General features: G+C 44.4%; 1 protein-coding gene across 1 annotated transcript in view; it reads right to left on the bottom strand.

The window, feature by feature from the left end:
- LOC310792195 (NLR family CARD domain-containing protein 3-like) overlaps positions 1-18,575 on the bottom strand; it is a gene marked incomplete at its 3' end in the record, with an annotated part of 44,984 nt that overhangs the window by 16,419 nt on the left and 9,990 nt on the right. The window contains exons 2-3 of the mRNA XM_083653924.1: positions 5,730-5,873; positions 5,152-5,434 (exon numbers count right to left, since the gene is read on the bottom strand). Coding sequence (XP_083510050.1) covers positions 5,152-5,434; positions 5,730-5,873 — 427 coding nt within the window. The remainder of the gene's footprint in view (positions 1-5,151; positions 5,435-5,729; positions 5,874-18,575) is intronic.

The raw sequence follows: 18,575 nt of genomic DNA, 5'->3' as shown, positions 1-18,575 counted from the left end.
CCAATACAATTATAACAGGCATAGAGGTAATAGCGTGGAAGGGAGAATACAAATGCGTTTGTGCACGGCCCCAATTTGCATTGCATGCGGCATTAAGCGAGCACAAAACAAGCGCAAATGCAAAATTACCGGTTTTGCAACGATAGGGCCCTGTATCATATAATAACGATATGAGCCTGTGTCTCTGTATCATATAATAACAATATGAGCCTGTGTCTCTGTATCATATAATAACAATATAAGACTGTGTCTCTGTATCATATAATGATGCTGAGCCTGTGTCTGTGTATCATATAACGATATGAGTATGTGTCTCTGTATCATATAATAACAATATAAGACTGTGTCTCTGTATCATATAATGATGATGAGCCTGTGTCTGTGTATCATAACAATATGAGCCTGTGTCTCTGTATCATATAATGATGATATGAGCCTGTGTCTGTGTATCATATAATAACAATATGAGCCTGTGTATGTATAATATAATAACAATATGAGCCTGTGTCTCTGTATCATATAATATGAGCCTGTCTCTGTATCATATAATAACAATATGAGTCTGTGGGCCCTATCTTCGTACAGGCGATATCCCCTATTAGCACTTGCGCACCTGTTTGCGCGTGCCTTAACGCAGGCAAGATAACAGTCCACCTTGCACATTTGTCCGAGTTTTGCATCACCACCCAGCAGCAAAAAAAAGCATCCCCACCTCACAGGAGCATAATTCTAATCATTTATACAGAAACATAACTGTTTAAAAATGATATAATTGTTTGGGTAGACGTGACCTCCCTGTTTTTAAATTAAAACATCTATACTCGCAGGGGAGCATCATTTATCACAACGGGCACCACCGCAGATTAGAGGCGTGCCAAATCATTTATGCACAGCGCAAACGTGATTTGGGCGGTGTAAACCACCACAATTATTCACAGGTGTGGCCTGGCAATGCCTGGGCATTACATCCATCAGATTCCCGTCTCGCAGTCCATGTAATACAATTTCTCCCCATGCATAATTTGGATAGGAGTAGGCCTTATTGACTGTATATATTATCCTTCTTATCTCATAACGACACCATCACATCATATAGGGCGGCTTTAGCTCAGGAGGTAGAGCGGGTCGGCCAATGACGCAAGGGTTGGCGGTTCGATCCCCACTCTCTCCCAGCTGCTGTCGTTGTGTCCTTGGGCAAGACACTTAACCCTCCTTGCTCCCGATGGTGTGTAGGCACCCTGTGTGGTAGCCTGCCGCCATTGGTGTATGAATGGGTGAATGTAGACTATCTACTGATTGTAAAGCGCTTTGGATAAAAGCGCTATATAAATGCAGGCCATATATGCCTACCTGTTAAAAACATCTGAGTTTTGATGCAATTCGGGTTATTTTGTTGACTGGGGTGGGACAATAGAAACGTGTTTGCAGCGGGTAAACGGCGGAAACAAAAGAAAAGATTGGAGGATTTACAGTGGACTCAATTAAAACTCGACTCGTGCTGAGGCTTTTTGCCAGATCGGCTGTGATGCCAACGACCGGTTATAGCAGGTGAAGGTGAATAGCATATTGAAAGTAGGCTACAAAGTTTTCTCAATTTATTTACCATAACCCCTCCTTGCGATGTGATAAAAGTTTCTCAGTGAATTACAGTTGATTGCCTCGCCGAATAATCTGCTGGTTACCCATTTTTAGCAGCAGAATTTGATGTCCTGGCATGGAACGTCCGTGCGTAATGACGTTTCTGCGCTGCGCAGAGATTATGGTGCACGATCAAGCGCAGCCAGTGTTTTTGCACCTAAGAGGCTTTGGCATGTGGCACGCCTACTATTATAACAGGCAGGCGCTTGTGCACGCCCCCAATTTGCATTGTGCACAGCGTTAAACGAGCGCAAACGCTAAATTACCGCTTTTGGGAAGATAGGGCCCCGTGTCTCTGTATCATATAATAACGAGATGAGTCTCTGTATAACAATAAGGGCTCTATCTTCCCGACTTGCATTAGCGCCCACTTTGCGCTGGAATAGCGCCGCGCAAAGCCCTAATTGTGGGCGTGTCGGGCCGCTGCACTTCACGTCATCTCAGCGCAAACCCCGATAGCCGTATTCATGCCCATATTAACAGGATTCACCACAAGTTGAGATCACTCCTCTTAAAAGCCACAGCGTCATCGCCTGCACGTCTGTGACAGGCAGCAGCTTCTTTCTTGCTTAGTGCAAGCAGAGTGACAGTGTGAGAGAGAGAAAAGAAATGAATGAATGAATGAATGAATGGTGTATTTTCGGTCATAGGTTAATAAACCACAAACAAAATGTAACAATTTGTGTGAATATACACTACAGCAAGAGAACATCATCATACATGTACATATCAAACCATTTCACACAAATTCAATTTATACAATCAATGACGGAAATAAGGAATAGGCTGAAGCCAAGGCTTATTTTTTGCCTATCCTGTAAGAAAGAGGGAGAGAGTCAGTGAGAGAGAGAGAGGGGGGAGAGAACGAGAGAGGGAAGAGAGAATTGGAGGATGAACCAGTTCGGATTGTAACGAAAATTGATGCTTTTGTAATTAGTAGCCTTTTAACTAGCCGTTTCGCTCATATAGGCTATAACATACACATTTAAAAATAGCCTATTCATTTCTTTAATAGGGTAGGGATGTGTGAGATTTTATTTCAATAGCCTATACCAGAATTGTCCACTCGGGTTAACCTATTGTTGCATGGTGCAATTGTGCAGGGAGAGAGGTTGTATAGGCTACTATCAATGGTTACTGTAGTGTATAGCCTACTGGCCGATGTTGTATCAGAAAGTGATTTTCTGCCAGAAACTGATTTCGATCCGCGGGACCACCACGCACAACACAGCACAGCGCTGCTTCGGTGCCTGGGCAGTGGTAATCCAATTCAAAACGCAAATCACTTTTTCGCACAAAACCATGACAAACGAATTCTCATTGTTAAATCAAGGTGTGTTTTTTTCTGCAGTGTAGGTTAGTTGAAAATCAACGTGACATTCTGAGGAGGGAATTGTGTGTCCGCGCGCGAGCCGTGCGTAATGGCCCTATCCAAGCGAGGATTTGCACTGCGCCGGAGAATACTGTCTGCGCTCAGGCGTACGTCTGCGTTTGCGCTAAGACCAGGTATTTCCTGGCGTTAAAATTGAGAGCACCCAAGGTGATTTTTTCTAACACATTGCGCTGAACCGCCTATTTTGGAACGGGCAACTTCCAAACCTCTCTTTGCGCTCGCCACATACCGACGGTATCTTCCCCACAGCGCTAAATGACACTTGCGCGAGACACATGATAGGCTAGAGGCGTGGTGCCGCGTCTATGTGCCGACAGGCCGCAGTGCCGACAGGTCGCAATGCCGATAGCCCACAAGCAGAACCAGCTGAGCGAGGCGGCGTGCAGCGTGTCGGTGGAGCTAACCTCTCCCAGCCCCCACGCCAAACCTAACCTCCCCCCATGCCTAAACCTAACCTACCCCAGACCCTAGGGTATCTTATCACATTATCACGTTATTACTGTTTTAGACTTAATTATCATAAAGATGATGTCATAAACCCCAGAGGCCCACCGACACGCCTGGGCCACGCCTAAACCTTTGTCATCACAGCGCAAAACTGGACGGGGCGCTGGGAAGATAGCAATAAGAGGCACGCAAACGCAGCGCAAAGGCAGCGCAAACGATAGCGCCGTACAAAGATAGGTCCCTATGAGCCTATCTCTGTATCATATAATAACAATATGAGCCTTGTCTCTGTATATAATAATGATAATGATATGAGCCTGTGTCTCTGTATCATATAATAACGATATGAGCCTGTGTGTAGGAAAAATAAGCTCTTAAGATGCACGGTGCCCCGTCTGCCTCTGTTCCAGCCCATTGCGCAGCTGGATCACTTTCAAAGATTTCTGCTCAAATTAGTTAGTTAACTCATTGAGTGCCATGGACGTCGAAGGACGTCCAATTAAATAGTGACGTAGAGTGCCATGGACGTCGAAAGACGTCCAATGCGTTTTTTGACGGTGGGGCATCGATCAAAGCCCCCTGCATCTCCTGTCCAATTATTGTAGGTATTGAAGGTGTATAACCTATTTTACGGACTCATTAGGTGGCGACAGTGCTTGCTCGGTGCAGTCCAGATTAGAGACAGGTCCGAGAAACAGCCTAAAAGCCGTGGATCAAAGACAAACCGATGCATGCTCCCAGAGCCATTTGCTCTGTCGCGGGAGCTGACATTGGCTCCGAACAGGAGTCAATCCGCGCTCACAACTGAGCCCCTCTGTCCCTGTCTGTCTGTCTGTCTGTCTGTATAGTTTCTCCACCCGATTAGCAGCCAGGAAAGCAGCCCCTGACGCCAAACCATTCAGCAATCCGGGTTGGCTCTTCCCTGCTGTGGCGCTGAGAGCCGACAGCAGCACACAAACGCAGCACTCCGAAAATATAATGGTTGCGTGAGGCTGTGTGCAGTGTGGGGAGGAGTTTACGGGGGGAGGGGGGGAGGGGGGTGGTGCACGCAGGGCATCACACAACAACTACGTCACTACATCAGAAAATATTATCTTCAGACTCAGTGAATGTGCTTGAAATGCTGCATTTCACAAAAGGCGGATTATCTCAGCTAATAATTTGAAAAGCCTGAAAACGCTGAAAACAACCTATCTTCTCCGGCTCATAACTAAAGAACGGAAAATGGTATCAATAAACTTTTTTTTGCTGATGATACAATAGAGCCAGCTCGTTCTTGTGCGTGTTCGGTGTTTACATAGTAATATCACACAATATTCTGTGGGCCTCGAGAAATCACTGAAAACGCTCTGAAAACTCTGGCACTGGGAGCATCCGTTCTCCAAAAGTGGCTGGCACTCAATGAGTTAAGCATAAAAAAGTAAAAAGAAAATAGTCCAGGTTGAAAAATAATTACATTCTCCTTTAAAGGATAAGTGTTTTTTTAAGCATTGCTTACTGTCACCAAATCCTATGAAAATAACAAAACATTTATTTGTTGTGCTTACAAGTCTGGTCCATGTAGCCGTGCTCAGTGCAGCCATAGAACCCCACTGTATTAAAAACCATTAAAAAGCCGTCACAGAGCCATGCTGCTGCTCTGCAGCATATTATATCATAATTTATCACAATACCTTTGGGTTCTGAGCTGCTGTTTAACCAACGCTCCACTAGATCTTTCCGCTTCATCTTCAACAGAATCTTCTTGGTCACCTCCAGAGTCTCTCCGGTGTAGGTCTGGGCCATCTTATCCACTGTGTCCATCCTGTCTGCTTTCTCCAACAGGCACTTTTTGATGGCCGGGAAACCCAGCCTGCCAGGCTGCTGCAGGAACCACTTGAACCTCTTGAACTCTTTGCCTCCCAAATCATCCAGCACTTCCAAGAGCCTCTGTTTATCCGTCGCCACCTTTGCTCCCTGGTAAAATCACAGTAAATAGTTGAATCCAAGAACAATTAAACAATGAAAAATAACTATTTGCACTTAATTTAAAAAAAATCTCCATACATAATTTGCAGTAGTTACAACAGTGTACCTACACAATCTAAGTCCAAAGTCTGCAAGCACAATATATTTTCAGGATAAAAGGTGTGTGTGTGTGTGTGTGTGTGTGTGTGTGTGTGTGTGTGTGTGTGTGTGTGTGTGTGTGTGTGTGTGTGTGTGTGTGTGTGTGTGTGTGTGTGTGTGTGTGTGTGTGTGATGGTCGCAATACCTTCTGCTCATCTGGTCCTGGTGACCTGGGACCTGTCTCTCCAGGAGACACCAGGGGGTCTGTCTCTGCAGGAGAGAGTTCATTTGATCTGACATCTTCAGGAGACCGCGGGAGAGAGAGTTCTCCAGGTGTGCCTCCCTCTATCTGCACAGACAACCAGCAAGATAAACAGAACAACTATTTACTTCACTGTTCTATCCTATAATAAGAATGTGTGAGCAGAATTTTGCCCGGCCACGTGCCGTTTTGCGATCGAACTGAAAATTTAATGCGGTGTAAAGAGCACCCAGGGTGACCTTTTTATTCGGTGATTGCCCTAATTACCTAATGATGTGATGACATCAGTGATGATGTCATCAGTGATGTCATCCTTCCTGGCTGAAGAGCAGGTGAGGTCGCGTATGCTTCAAAAGTGTAAATCCTGGATCGAACATAATTCCTGAGTCGCAGGAATCTGAGCCAGTTCGTGCTGGGCAACTCAAACTTCTTCTTCAGTAGATCAAAGGATGCTAAGTGACTATCTATGTAAAGGTCCTTGATGGAAACTAGCCCCTTCTCACTTCAGGCATGGTAGTCTCTGTCCAACCATGGAGGCAAAAAGGAGTGATTAAAACAAATTGGTGTGTGGACAGAGACATCTGGTAGACTCAAAAAACTCCTGACTTGGTTCAGAATTCTGACAGAGCTCTTCACAGTAAAAGTCAATGTTCCCAGGGTCCTCTAACTTAGCAAACAGCATGGCTGGCAGTGAAGAGCTGCCAATAATGGTAGCCTCCATTTTCAGCCACAGGGGGGCCCCGGGAGCTATATTGTCAGGGATCCCCTGGAGCCAAAACATTAGAGCCCTGGCATTAGCAGCCCAGTAGTAGTGCCTAAACGCTGGCAAGGCCAGCTCTCCTTCAGACTTACATTTTTGCAGATTCATTTTCAAGATTCCATGGTTCTTGTAGTTCCAGATGTAAGACAGAATTATGGAGTAAAAAAAAATTAAGCCGATGTAAGAAAAATGGGAAGGTTCTATCACAAGACGAGAGCGCGGTGCCTTTCAGGCTCTTCCTCTCTCCTACATCATCTCCACCATGGCCACTTGCCGCCGCAGTCCCGCCAGCAGCCCTAACTCTCCCTGCTGCAGCCGCTGAGCCAGTGGGTCCCTGCTTTAATCTCCCGGAGGTGATTAGCAAAGCAACGCGCTGCTTGGACCTCACGCTCCCGGGACCACTCACGAGGCATGCCGACGGGCGGCCCGGCCCGGCCCCGCTCGCTGGCCCAAAATGCCAGGCTTCCAGGAGCTAAGTAACAGTGCCTTTGCTCTACCGAGCTCAGCACGAGGCATGGCGATGCTGGGAGGACATGACCAGAGCGACAGCAATCCCCATGGGGATAAGGCTCTCTCTCCCTTTCGCTCCGGCCCCCGCGAACATAACAGCAGTGTGGTGGGCCAAAAACTGCCTGTTGAAACAATCAAAGATCACAAGTCCAAACTGGGTGCCTCCCTGTCAGAACCCTATGCAGTTTGGAAACAGATTGCAGGCAGACAAAAGTGGGGTTTAAACACGCTGACAGGAGGGTACATGCTATAATTCAAAACAATGCCTCCCCACTTCAAAGGTGTGTTAGAGACAGTGGTAGAAGACATCTTCCCAGAAGGGAAGATGGCTCTGGAAAAAGAATTGTTAGACCTTTTAGCAAAAAAGGCAATTCCTCATGTCCCCCTGGAGGAAGTACAGAGTGGATTCTACTCCCGTTACTTCCTCACACCAAATAAGTCAGGTGGGGTACGCCCGATATTGGCCCTGTCATTCTTCAATCACTTCATAGTAAAGAGACACTTTTGCATGTTGACAGATGTTGATGTCATGTATAAGACGAAGCGACTGGTTTGCAACGATAGCGTGCAGGACTCTGATGCCTTTCTAGCGGAGAGGGACAAGGGCGAGCTCCATACATTTGGTAAATGTCCGGGGCCGGGGAGCTAGTGCATAACCGCATGGGAATCTGTTGTATATACACCATGGGGTGTATATAAACCCCTCGCAAATACTGCGTGATATAGTGAAGTGGGGGAAGTTTGACCATAACAACATTGCACACGGTTTCTTTACCAAAATGCTTTGCATTGCAGATTGAATAATAAAAAAGGCAAACTGCTCAACGTGACGCGCGGCGGCATTAAACAAGCGCACCCAAGTATGTTAGAGAAGCAGTATAGCGGAGGGGAGGCGGACCTCTGAGCCTTCTACATCGGACCATCGTGATTAATTACCTGTTTGAATTACAAATTTGCAGATTTAATCATAAAAAAGGCCAATTCCACTCAACGTAACGCTCGGGGGAGGTGCAGGCGTTGTTGAACAAGCACGCCCTAAGTGTCCCCAGGTGCAGTTCAGACTGGGGAGGCGGACTAGGAGCAGATCCCCCTGCTCCTAGCTCTGTATATGCATAAAGAGTTCACTGCATGCATAGTTACCCAGCTATGGGTAAAAGTTAGTCTGGAACCCTGGTTTGCACTTTAATAATACTGTGAAATATGCTGTTACATTCAAGTTGTGCATATTATGTTTTTGGACCTGGCTCTGCACTCTCTTGACTGTTTTGACTTGTTTTTTCAGGACAACCCGCCGTCCCCCCTTGCTGACGAGCCTTCAGTGAGACAAAGCGCTCCACCCTCCAAGCTAGTTGCCGTGCTGGGACGAGACCAAGACCAGACACGAGAGCATTTTCAAGAATGAAAGTTGAAACAAACAATACTCATTGACAGAAGGCAATCATTTGATCTGAAACACTGCAATATCATATCACTGAGCTTAAAGAAAGGCTCAACAGTGTGAATGAATGAAATATAAAACACATTACTGCTGCTAAATTAAACTGCAGCCACTGTAAATTACACAGTATGTAATAACCTATATGATGATACAGTATGTATGTGGGAGTATGCTGTTAATTAACACAGTCTATAGTGGTTATGTTGAAACAAACTTTTATTTGAAATGTAAACCTGTTGGTCTGCAATAGAAAATAATTTCAACAGGGCTTTTTTCTGGCTCAGCTCAGAATGGGCCTTTAATGTGTTGTGAATAGCAATGCCCTTCCCCTAGTCTTTTGTTTTGCTAATTCACCCTGCTCTTCCAACACCCTGCACATTCCAATGTAGACATGGGGCTCACTTTTCAATTAAAAAAGTGACTGTTTTAAATGGAAGATGGACTTAACTCAAAACTTTGTCAAAGTAGCCTAATGTTGTGTGGAATATGGTAAACATATTTATTTGGTTTGAATAAAGTTTTCTATACACAAACTGGATTTTCCCTGTTTCCCCAAGTCTAAAGTAGCCTAACAATAAGATATATACAGTAGGACAATTTGAACAGTGACTATTCTGCATGGCATACATCAAAGTAATTGAATTAACCAATCCAGTTAGTTAGACTTCTGATTACATCATTTCAATCAGACTTCCATCAGTGAAACATGATTTTATTGAACAGAAGAGGCTGGTTGGCCACAACAGGGTGTAGAATAATATTGAGACACTGGAAATAATGTAGCCCATGTGGTTTTAACACATTGAGTGCCAGCCATTTTTTCAATCCTGTAGGTAAGTTGTGCCAGGTTTTTTTTTGAGGATTCTGGCTCATTTTACAAGAGCCGAGGATTATTTTCTGTTAAGAATTCGTGAACACCAATCATCTAAAAATAACTAATAGAATGTGTGCTTTCTCTGTCTAAAAGAGTTAGTTTGCAGAGTTAGTAGTTATGTAGATATTAGCCGTTGAGTACAGCATGGTTTCAGAGATTTTCAGAGAGTTTGGAGATAAATGGATTTTTAGAACCACCTCACGTGCCTGTGATTATGGGTGCCCTTGTCTCCCACTCTGTGCGCTCTCTCTCTCTCTCTCTCCTCTCTCTCTCTCTCTCTCTCTCCTCTCTCTCGAGAGAGAGAGAGAGAGAGAGAGGAGAGAGAGAGAGGGAGAGAGCGAGAGGGAGAGTTGCTTCAACTCCTCCCTCCGTGGGCGTTCTTCTTGGCTGCAGCGGCCGTCACAAGCTTGTCACCAGTCTCAGTGCTTTGCTGCTGTCCTGTGCCTGTGGCTGCGCGGCCGCTGTTTGAGGAAGTCGGGATGGACTCGCTCGCTTCTTGGAGTTTTGGTTGAGAGAAGCTTTTGCGATTCTGGTCATATTTATGCTGCGTGTTTCAAAGTGTGTTCCACCTGTAATCTATTATGTAAATTTGCAATCCCGCATCGCCAGCAATCAGCGCGAAAACGAAAGCGTTTTCCCCCATCCATTTTCATGAGAATGGCTGGGGTGAGAATGGCGTGACAAGTTAAAAAAATGCTTGCCTTCCTCTAGTCAGGAGAGCACTGTCGCCACTTAGTGGTCGGTAAAATAGATTATACATATTCTCTTGCTCCAATGGTGATCTAGAAGACGTAAAAGTTGTTGATTGATGTCCCACCGTCAAAAAAAAAAAATGTTTATGTAAGACGAGATATCTCGGCTCTGGCACTCAAGCGTTGGATTATGTAAGACGAGATATCTCGGCTCTGGCACTCAACGTGTTAAGGAATGGATTGAGCTGATGACAAGAATGGCAACTTGAATTTGAGGTCTTCATACTTTTCCTCCGTCATGTTCATGAAGTAGGTTCTTGATGGATGTCTGTAGCAATCATGTTCAGAATGCTGTCTGACTCAGCTGCTTCTGCTCAGTTGAACATGGAGCTGTACGATGCTGTGATTTACTGAAAAATAAATTAAATTATTATTATTATTATTGATACTTATTAATAGGCCTAAAATGATACTGTATGTTTTTATAAAGAGACCTGTTCCTATTTAATGGCATTAATAATTTGTAGGGGGGCGTCAATCACAATATATTCAGTCATACTTGTTATGTCTTATTGGTAACCTACATCAACATCAGAATATCCCCATCAATATTACAAATCTGTTGTCTGTACAAACCTGTACATGTATGCTCTGAGTTTAACATTATAAAATAATTACAAGCCCATACATCATCTTCTTTCTGTTAGCAACCGAAGCAGTTTGTTTACAAACAACCTGATCTTTATGGAACCTACGTTAAGTCCCACTATAAACCATTATCTGTCGTCGTTTCACGTTTTACTGAAAAATGCTGCCACCAGATTAAAGAAAAGACCCTGTGTGATGTTGACTGATGTGTTTTTTAATGTAATGTGCACGTTTGTTTTCCTAATTCCCTGATTGGAAAACAGATCATGGCTCAGACCACAAGCTAGCTCCATACAGCAGCTCCAGTCCAAAATAGAGCTAGCTACTGTAGATTGATTAGCGTTAGCTACACCATGATGCATGACCGCGCATCAGTCAATATCACATAGGCCTAAATGTTTTCTTTAATCTGGTGGAAACATTTTTCAATCAAAGTTGAAACGACACAGATATTACGGTTTACACGGGAGTTAGATTTAGCTCCCATTAGCCACATGTTAGCTAGCCACTTCACTTTGATGTCTTACCTTCACTGTTGTGTTACAAAGTTGATGGATAGTGAATGGACTTGTAAAGGGATGAGCACACACTGTAGCCTATTTCCACAGCGCTGCGTTGCATAAAATACTATTATTTATTTATTTATTTTTATTTAAAGGCCCAATCCGTCAATACTCACTATTACTGACGCCGGTGGCCGTTAGTGTAACTGCAGGCAGCGTGTGAACGAGCTGACGTGCGGGCACCATACTTGCACGCGCACAAGCAGTTGCCTGGCAACAGCAGACTGTGATGGTTGCTTTGTAACGTTAACTCATAAAAGTCACTTGAAAACGGCAACCTGGAAAATGTATCAGTCAGATCAGCCTCGAGATGCCCAGGAAGGATTCTGGATGAATTAGGGGACGTTATTGTGGCATGTTTGGCCGTGTTTTGGCTTGCGTTGACTGCGGGGAAGTCGATACTCATGTTAGCACAAGCCAGGAAATAGCCTGCTCCCCCTGTATGTACGGTACCGTCTAATGCCTGGAGTTGACCAAACTGAACAATCAAACAATGTTTCATAAGCATAACAGTAACGTTAGGCATATTTAGGACTGTTAAATTCATTATCCACACAAGACGGTAACGTTATTAGTGGGGCTGGTGGTAATTTCTATAAATGTAAATTAATATTAGTTAGCCGCGATTAGCATCAAGCTAACGTTAACTAGAGCCTGCTGGCTGCGGGACAAGCCAGGAAATAGCCTGCTCCCACTGTATGTACGGTACCGTGTAATGCCTGGAGTTGACCAAACTGAACTCAAACAATGTACCGTAAGCATAACAGACAGTAGGCTAACGTTAGGCATATTTCCGACTGTTAGATTCATTATCAACACAAGACAGTAACGTTATTAGTAGGGGTGCACCGATCACGTTTTTTGCCACCGATCACCGATTGCCGATCACCTATGAGAAATATCTGCCCAACCGATCATCGACCGATCACCGATTACCGATTACCGATCACCGATATATATATATATATTTATTTTATATTTTGTAGGCTAAAGGAAACTGCCAACATGAGACAGATGGGAGTTCAACCGTTTAGTTGTCAGTTCTCTTCAGTACAGTACAGCAGTATAGGCTTTTTACAGCATTATGACAGGAATAGTAGGATTGTGTGTGGTCTGGAAAAAGGAGGCAATAAAATATACAAACAGGTCAGTAACCAAGCTTGCTGTTATATAGGCCAATTATAGTGATAATTAACAACTAATAATATATAAATGATAATTAGGTAAACTGTAAGTCAGTTACTCTTAAACACCAGTCTTGAACCATGACTAAAGCCAAAGAGCTCCCACTCATAGAACCGGGGTTATGCACAATAACCGTCATACATTGGGATCCGCATCGAACGAACATCAAAACGACCCGCCCATCGAGGCCGAGTTACAGTGTTATAATTAGCAGCACTATGAGTGCGATCTACATAATGGTGACAGGGTTACATGACGGGAGAAACAACAGAATCACAAGCTACACACGAGCTAAACTCCATCTGAGTAGTGGCATTAATTAGCGCATCCGTCTGAATGGAGCGCACATCCACATAGCAGCACACTTTCGCTTCCTTCAAAGTGCCCGCGGGAACATCAATGCTTGCGTGGAAATTGTCTGTGTGTGCGCGTGCACTACCCCGACTACCACGTTAATCTGGGACTTTAATACACACGGATTTAACAGCATGCAAATGCCTCGGTAGGCGGGAGGACTGGAGGTAATTTATCTGCTGAGTCTGCTGTAATCACCAGCTGATTTGTGTGATTCAAAGACGCAAGAGGTGTGTTGACAGTCTGGTGCGGTGTGTGCATGGAGGTGAGTACACTGATGAAAGCAAAGCGTGTGCTTTGCAACACAATGATATAAACGTTAGAGCACAAATATGAAAGTTAAACGATAGACATTGAAGACATGAAAATGGGCTGCCTCATGTTTCTCACGTGCAGCATGATCGGCTATGCGATCGGCAAAATTAAAGGAATATCGGAAACAGCAGATCACATATTTGAGGTCCAAATCGGCCGATACAGATTGCGTGCAGATCGATCGGTGCACCCCTAGTTATTAGTGGGGCTGGTGGTAATTTCTATAAATATAGCTAAATCTATTAGTTAGCCGCGTATAGCATCAAGCTAACGTTATGGTTCTAATAGCAGCTGCAGGTTCACCACCGCAGCTAAATGCAGTCAAACAATAATGTTCCATGCATAACGGTAGTAACGTTAGGGTTGCATTACTTCACACAAGACGGTAATGTTAGCAGAGTTTCTGACCAGGTGGTCAGATACTTGTAGCCTACTACGGAGTGACAGTAAAAATCTTGAATCTTGAAAATTAGCAAGCAGCTAACGTTATCTGGTCAAAACCACATTACAGTAGCTACAGATGCAGCCAGCCAAACTGAGACCACTTCCCCGCGACTGTCCTGCGCGCAACGTGCGGCAGTGCTGCGGTGGGAATATTTTTTTTTCACCCTGGAAGTCCACTTCTGTTTTCACCCACCAGGAGGCGCAAAAACACACCGTCTGATTAGCTTTCTGAAAGACTGACTTCGCCCTGTGATTCGCCTGCCTCTCAGAGCAGTCCACCGTCAGTAGCCTAGTACACAGGAAAAACTGGAGGGTATTTTTCCCAGAGTAAATATTATTTTCCTCTCAAATAGTAATATTTAATCCTTTTGGAGCATAATTATTACCTGCAGAGTGAGCGCAAAGTTCCAGACAAAATTATATTGGGGTATGATTGGGGTAAACAGCATGGTCACGCCTACTAACGCCCACTTTATTTCCGATTCGGTCGCCATTTTTCTCCCCCTATACTATAGCCTACAGTAGCGTTAAGAGATAGGACGGACATAATTAAGCAGTTGGGAAGCCCTTTTCTTCACTTGATGGATCAAATGCCAGGTAAGTTTATTATTGATTAACATGTGTCAGGTTAAACTGATTTGCAACATTACAGGTAGCCACAGTTACCTACATGTAACGCTAGCCATCTGTTGAACAGGCTGGGCTGATAACATGCTAACGCTACGTTAGCATGCTAACGCTACGTTAGCATCGGACTGACTAATTAAACCTCTTTGTAGTGGTTTATCGACAGTAAGTTATTAACGCCAGGTGGGTCGGTGCAACACGAGTATTAAATTGCTAGCGGACTTTGAGACACGTGTGTTTTGCTCTGAACAGAGCGTGGGTAGGCGACTTCTGTTGCAGTTTTGTCATTCGGTGCGACACGTGTGGTTGACTGAGTGTAAACAGAGGACTGTAGGGTGACAGTTTTACTAGCGGCAGATGGACATAAAAGTTAATTTGACACACTGGTCGGTCCAACGCCTGAACGGAGCACTGCACTGGGTTGACTAACGTTTTACTAACGTTAATGCCCACTGCAGCCTGTTGCACCAGCTGAACGTAAGTTCTGTCTTAAGTTAGGGTGTAAAGTCCACACTAACTGCTACGTTCAAACTAGCTTACGTTTCAACTTACGCACAGCTGGTGCAACCCACTGCAGAAGCGTGTATTGCATGGTGTACACAGCACTGTGGTTCCCAACCTTTTTTGTCTTATGTACCCCTTGAGCTGTTTTTCCATGACAATAGTACCCCTCACTCATGCGTGTTGATGATTACATACAAGTAAATCTATACAAAATATATGTTTCACTGAACTGCCGGTGTTTGGGCTTTTTAGTTGTTGTTTTTTGCCATTATCAGTAGCAGAACAGTGTAGCAGTTGACACTTGCCAGCAGAACTAGTTGTGGCACACACATCACATTTTAACAATGGGCTTATGAAATGACTTGGAATATATATATATTTATTTATCATTTTGGAGGTAAAATGTATTCCCCAATCATTCCAAGTACCCCCTGCAAGCTGCTCAAGTACCCCTAGTAGGTACAGTACTGTATGTGAACGGAAACGCACTCAACACACATTGGAGGTGGAACTAGAGATAGTGCTTTTGTAATACGACTGTAATTGTAACACTCCTCATAATGCACAAGTTGTACTGTATATCTTAACTAGTAACTGTTAAAATGACTAAATTGCTGTGTATATTTGTGATAATGCAATTGAAATGATCATTTATTAATTTATTTGCCATCAAGGATGCAGGCTGTACGAGAGAAGTTCCAAGAGCGCCAGAAGTGGCAGGAAGGCACGCTGTACAGGAAGCTGGGAAAAATGGTAGGGCTGTCCCAGAGTCTATTTTTCAAATACAAATAGACTCTCGGTTCCCAGATTGATTCAAACATAATATTTTGAATGCATTCCCCGACAGCTGGAGAAGCCGGATATAAGCTCTTATTCTAACAGCTGGAACACAGTGTCTGCGTGAGCAGTGCGTGTGCGCTGCAGAACTGTTTTTAATTTTGGCCCCCATGTTAACAGGTATTCTATCTTGTCTGCAGATTGAGCAGGATTTCACTCTGATGTCTCAGAGACGGAGAGAAGCCAGAGCAAGCCGCCGAAAGACAGCACGCAGCAGCCGACAGCCAGCCACGTCCCAGTCCCTGGAGCCTTGTCCCAGTCTGTGTGAGTACCTCACCTTGATATAGTGTCACTGTCTGCCTAGTCGGGAGTTCCTGCAATAAAGCCACAAGTTACGTTCATCTGCATTCTGCAATCACAGTATTGCAGTTTTCTTACTGTGGGATTCGACACCCGTACTCGCCAGCCTTTCTCTTTTTAAAGGCCGCCTCTGAGGGAGCGGACGGCGGCGGAGCGGAGACGGAGCCAGAGCGCTGTGGGTCAGTGGATCGCCTGAATGCTGGTGCCCGCGTCTGTTTTCACACGGCTCGCGCTCCTCTCATCCCCCACTGCACGCCCGTTCATACCGAGACAGCTGTCTCACCCAGCGGGAGGAGGCAACTCCGCCCGGCGGGCAAGCTGTCAGACAGGGCATACAGTAGTAGCCTATAGGCTACACTCATGGTCCCTCTCTCGTCACAGTGTGCATGCGTGAAAATATGATCGTTTCCAGCTAAGCAACACCAAATAATAGTGTCGAGTGACAACAAAGATCTGTGAGAGACAGACAAAAGTGTAGAGAAAGAAGCATTTCTAAATTGGGATAAAACTGAAGGGAAGGGGAGGCAGAAAAAGACGTGAGGCTTTCTCTAGAACAGTAGGCTATTTACAAAGCTATTGAAAAGCTCAGCTTTGCAAATGTTATAGGCAGCTAAAATTAGTGCATGTCAGCAATTTGAAATTGAATGTGACGTTCCCAATTCTATATATTAAATTCTAAAAAACTACCCTCAACATTTGGGAAGGCTAAGCCACACAACTAGTTCGTTATAATCGAACATCATGCTTTGAAGGCGACTTTACGATGATGAGGATGGTGAGGACTCAATCACAGCAGATATCCACTGATAGCCTACCACGCAGATCTTACAGGCACAGGCAGCAAAACCCGACGCGCTGATAGAAAAATCTCCATGGACGCGCCGCGCTGCGCTCAGGCCTCGCCCCCCGCCCCCCCTCGCTTCCCACAAAGAAAAGTCTACCGTAAAAAGAAAAATAACTCCCAATTAATTTAGCTCTTTTTTGTTTTCATTTCCCAAAATGTTTCAGTGCGAACTTCAGTGCAGTCATAACTGTGAAACAAAATGTGCATTTGTGAGGCTTTGTTATAGTATGTGAACGGAAACGCACTCAACACACATTGGAGGTGGAACTAGAGATAGAGTGCTTTTGTTGTACAGGAAGCTGGGAAAAATGGTAGGGCTGTCCCAGAGTCTATTTTTCAAATACAAATAGACTCTCGGTTCCCAGATTGATTCAAACCTAATATTTTGAATGCATTCCCCCCGGCTGGAGAAGCCGGATATAAGCTCTTATTCTAACAGCTGGAACACAGTGTCTGCGTGAGCAGTGCGTGTGCGCTGCAGAACTGTTTTTAATTTTGGCCCCCATGTAAACAGGTATATCTTGTCTGCAGATTGAGCAGGATTTCACTCTGATGTCTCAGAGACGGAGAGAAGCCAGAGCAAGCCGCCGAAAGACAGCACGCAGCAGCCGACAGAGCCAGCCACGTCCCCGCCGACAGCAGAGGAGGAGCAGTGAACCGACACACACTATATCTACTGGCCTCATTGCCGTTACTGGGAAAGGCCAAAAAACTACTGATTTCTTTTGCACATACTGTAATCTGACACATATCTGAGAACTGTAAACCGTTTTGCAGGCATTCATTTAGTTTGACAGTTATTGAGAGTTGATTTGAATGAAGTTTGTGGGCCATGCACTAATTACACACATTCCACATGAACTCAGAATCAACTCTCAATAACTGTCAAACTAACTGAATGTCTGCAAAACTGTTTACAGCCAAATAAATCAGCATTGTTTTTTGGTGGACTGTCACCTTAACCAAGTTGTTTTACTTGTCTAAACATAACCAGACAGACTATTTTAGGTTTTTACAAATAAGACACTTCCTATATAGCCACGAAGCTCTCGAAAATATCAAATCCCCTAGGGCAATAGAAACGCTGTTGATCAGTCTCCAAATTAATAACTCAGTGGACAAACCCATATCCAGCATGTAAAGTGGAATGGTAAAATGGGCTTTTATCCAAAGCCTGCTCTACCGCCTGAGCCACAGCCGCCCCTGCATGTACACGTCGTTTTTAACAATGGAACAGACGAACTCTTGTTACTTTTCACATACAGTATAGTCACGCCGAGGGACTTCACAAATAGTCAACATAAGACGCTTTGGATATGTCACATTCATAAATTTATGTCACCTGAAAGAAGAATATTTTTGTGTTTCTACATTGTTTTTCAGAGCCTGCCTGTAAGCAGTGTCGTCCAAAGCAAAAAGAGTGGCAAGATGGTCTCAAAGCTCTGAGGGAGCGGAGCGGAGACGGAGCCAGAGCGCTGTGGGTCAGCGGATCGCCTGAACGCTGCTGCGGTACTGTGGGCGGCTGGTCGGACCCCGCCCGGGCGTGGAGGACACGTCGGCCTGGCTGGCGTCAGCCAAGCACCTCTTACAAGATAGAAAATATACCAGGGACCCCCTCATTCTGATTTGTGATTTTGGGCTAAGCTTAATTGTTTCCACGGTAACATGCTTGACTTTTAAATTGATAGGTTTGTTAGATTAGAATGTAATCCATGAACAATTTTAGATTTAAAGCATACAATATTTTCATTGAACTATGAAGCTTTTGCAACAACAGAACTTTTTTTTTTTTTTTTTTTCCCTGAAAACTTTTTAACCAATAAATGGTATTTATATTTGGGAAAAGCTGCTTCTGTCTCTGTCCTTGGGTATTTTAAACTGCTCTCCCTTGTGC

The sequence above is a fragment of the Poromitra crassiceps genome (assembly GCF_964638095.1).
Source record: "Poromitra crassiceps genome assembly, chromosome: 17".
Classification (NCBI taxonomy): Eukaryota; Metazoa; Chordata; class Actinopteri; order Beryciformes; family Melamphaidae; genus Poromitra; species Poromitra crassiceps.
The sequence above is the reverse complement of the archived record's forward strand: the minus strand, read 5'-3'. Positions and strand labels throughout refer to the sequence as shown.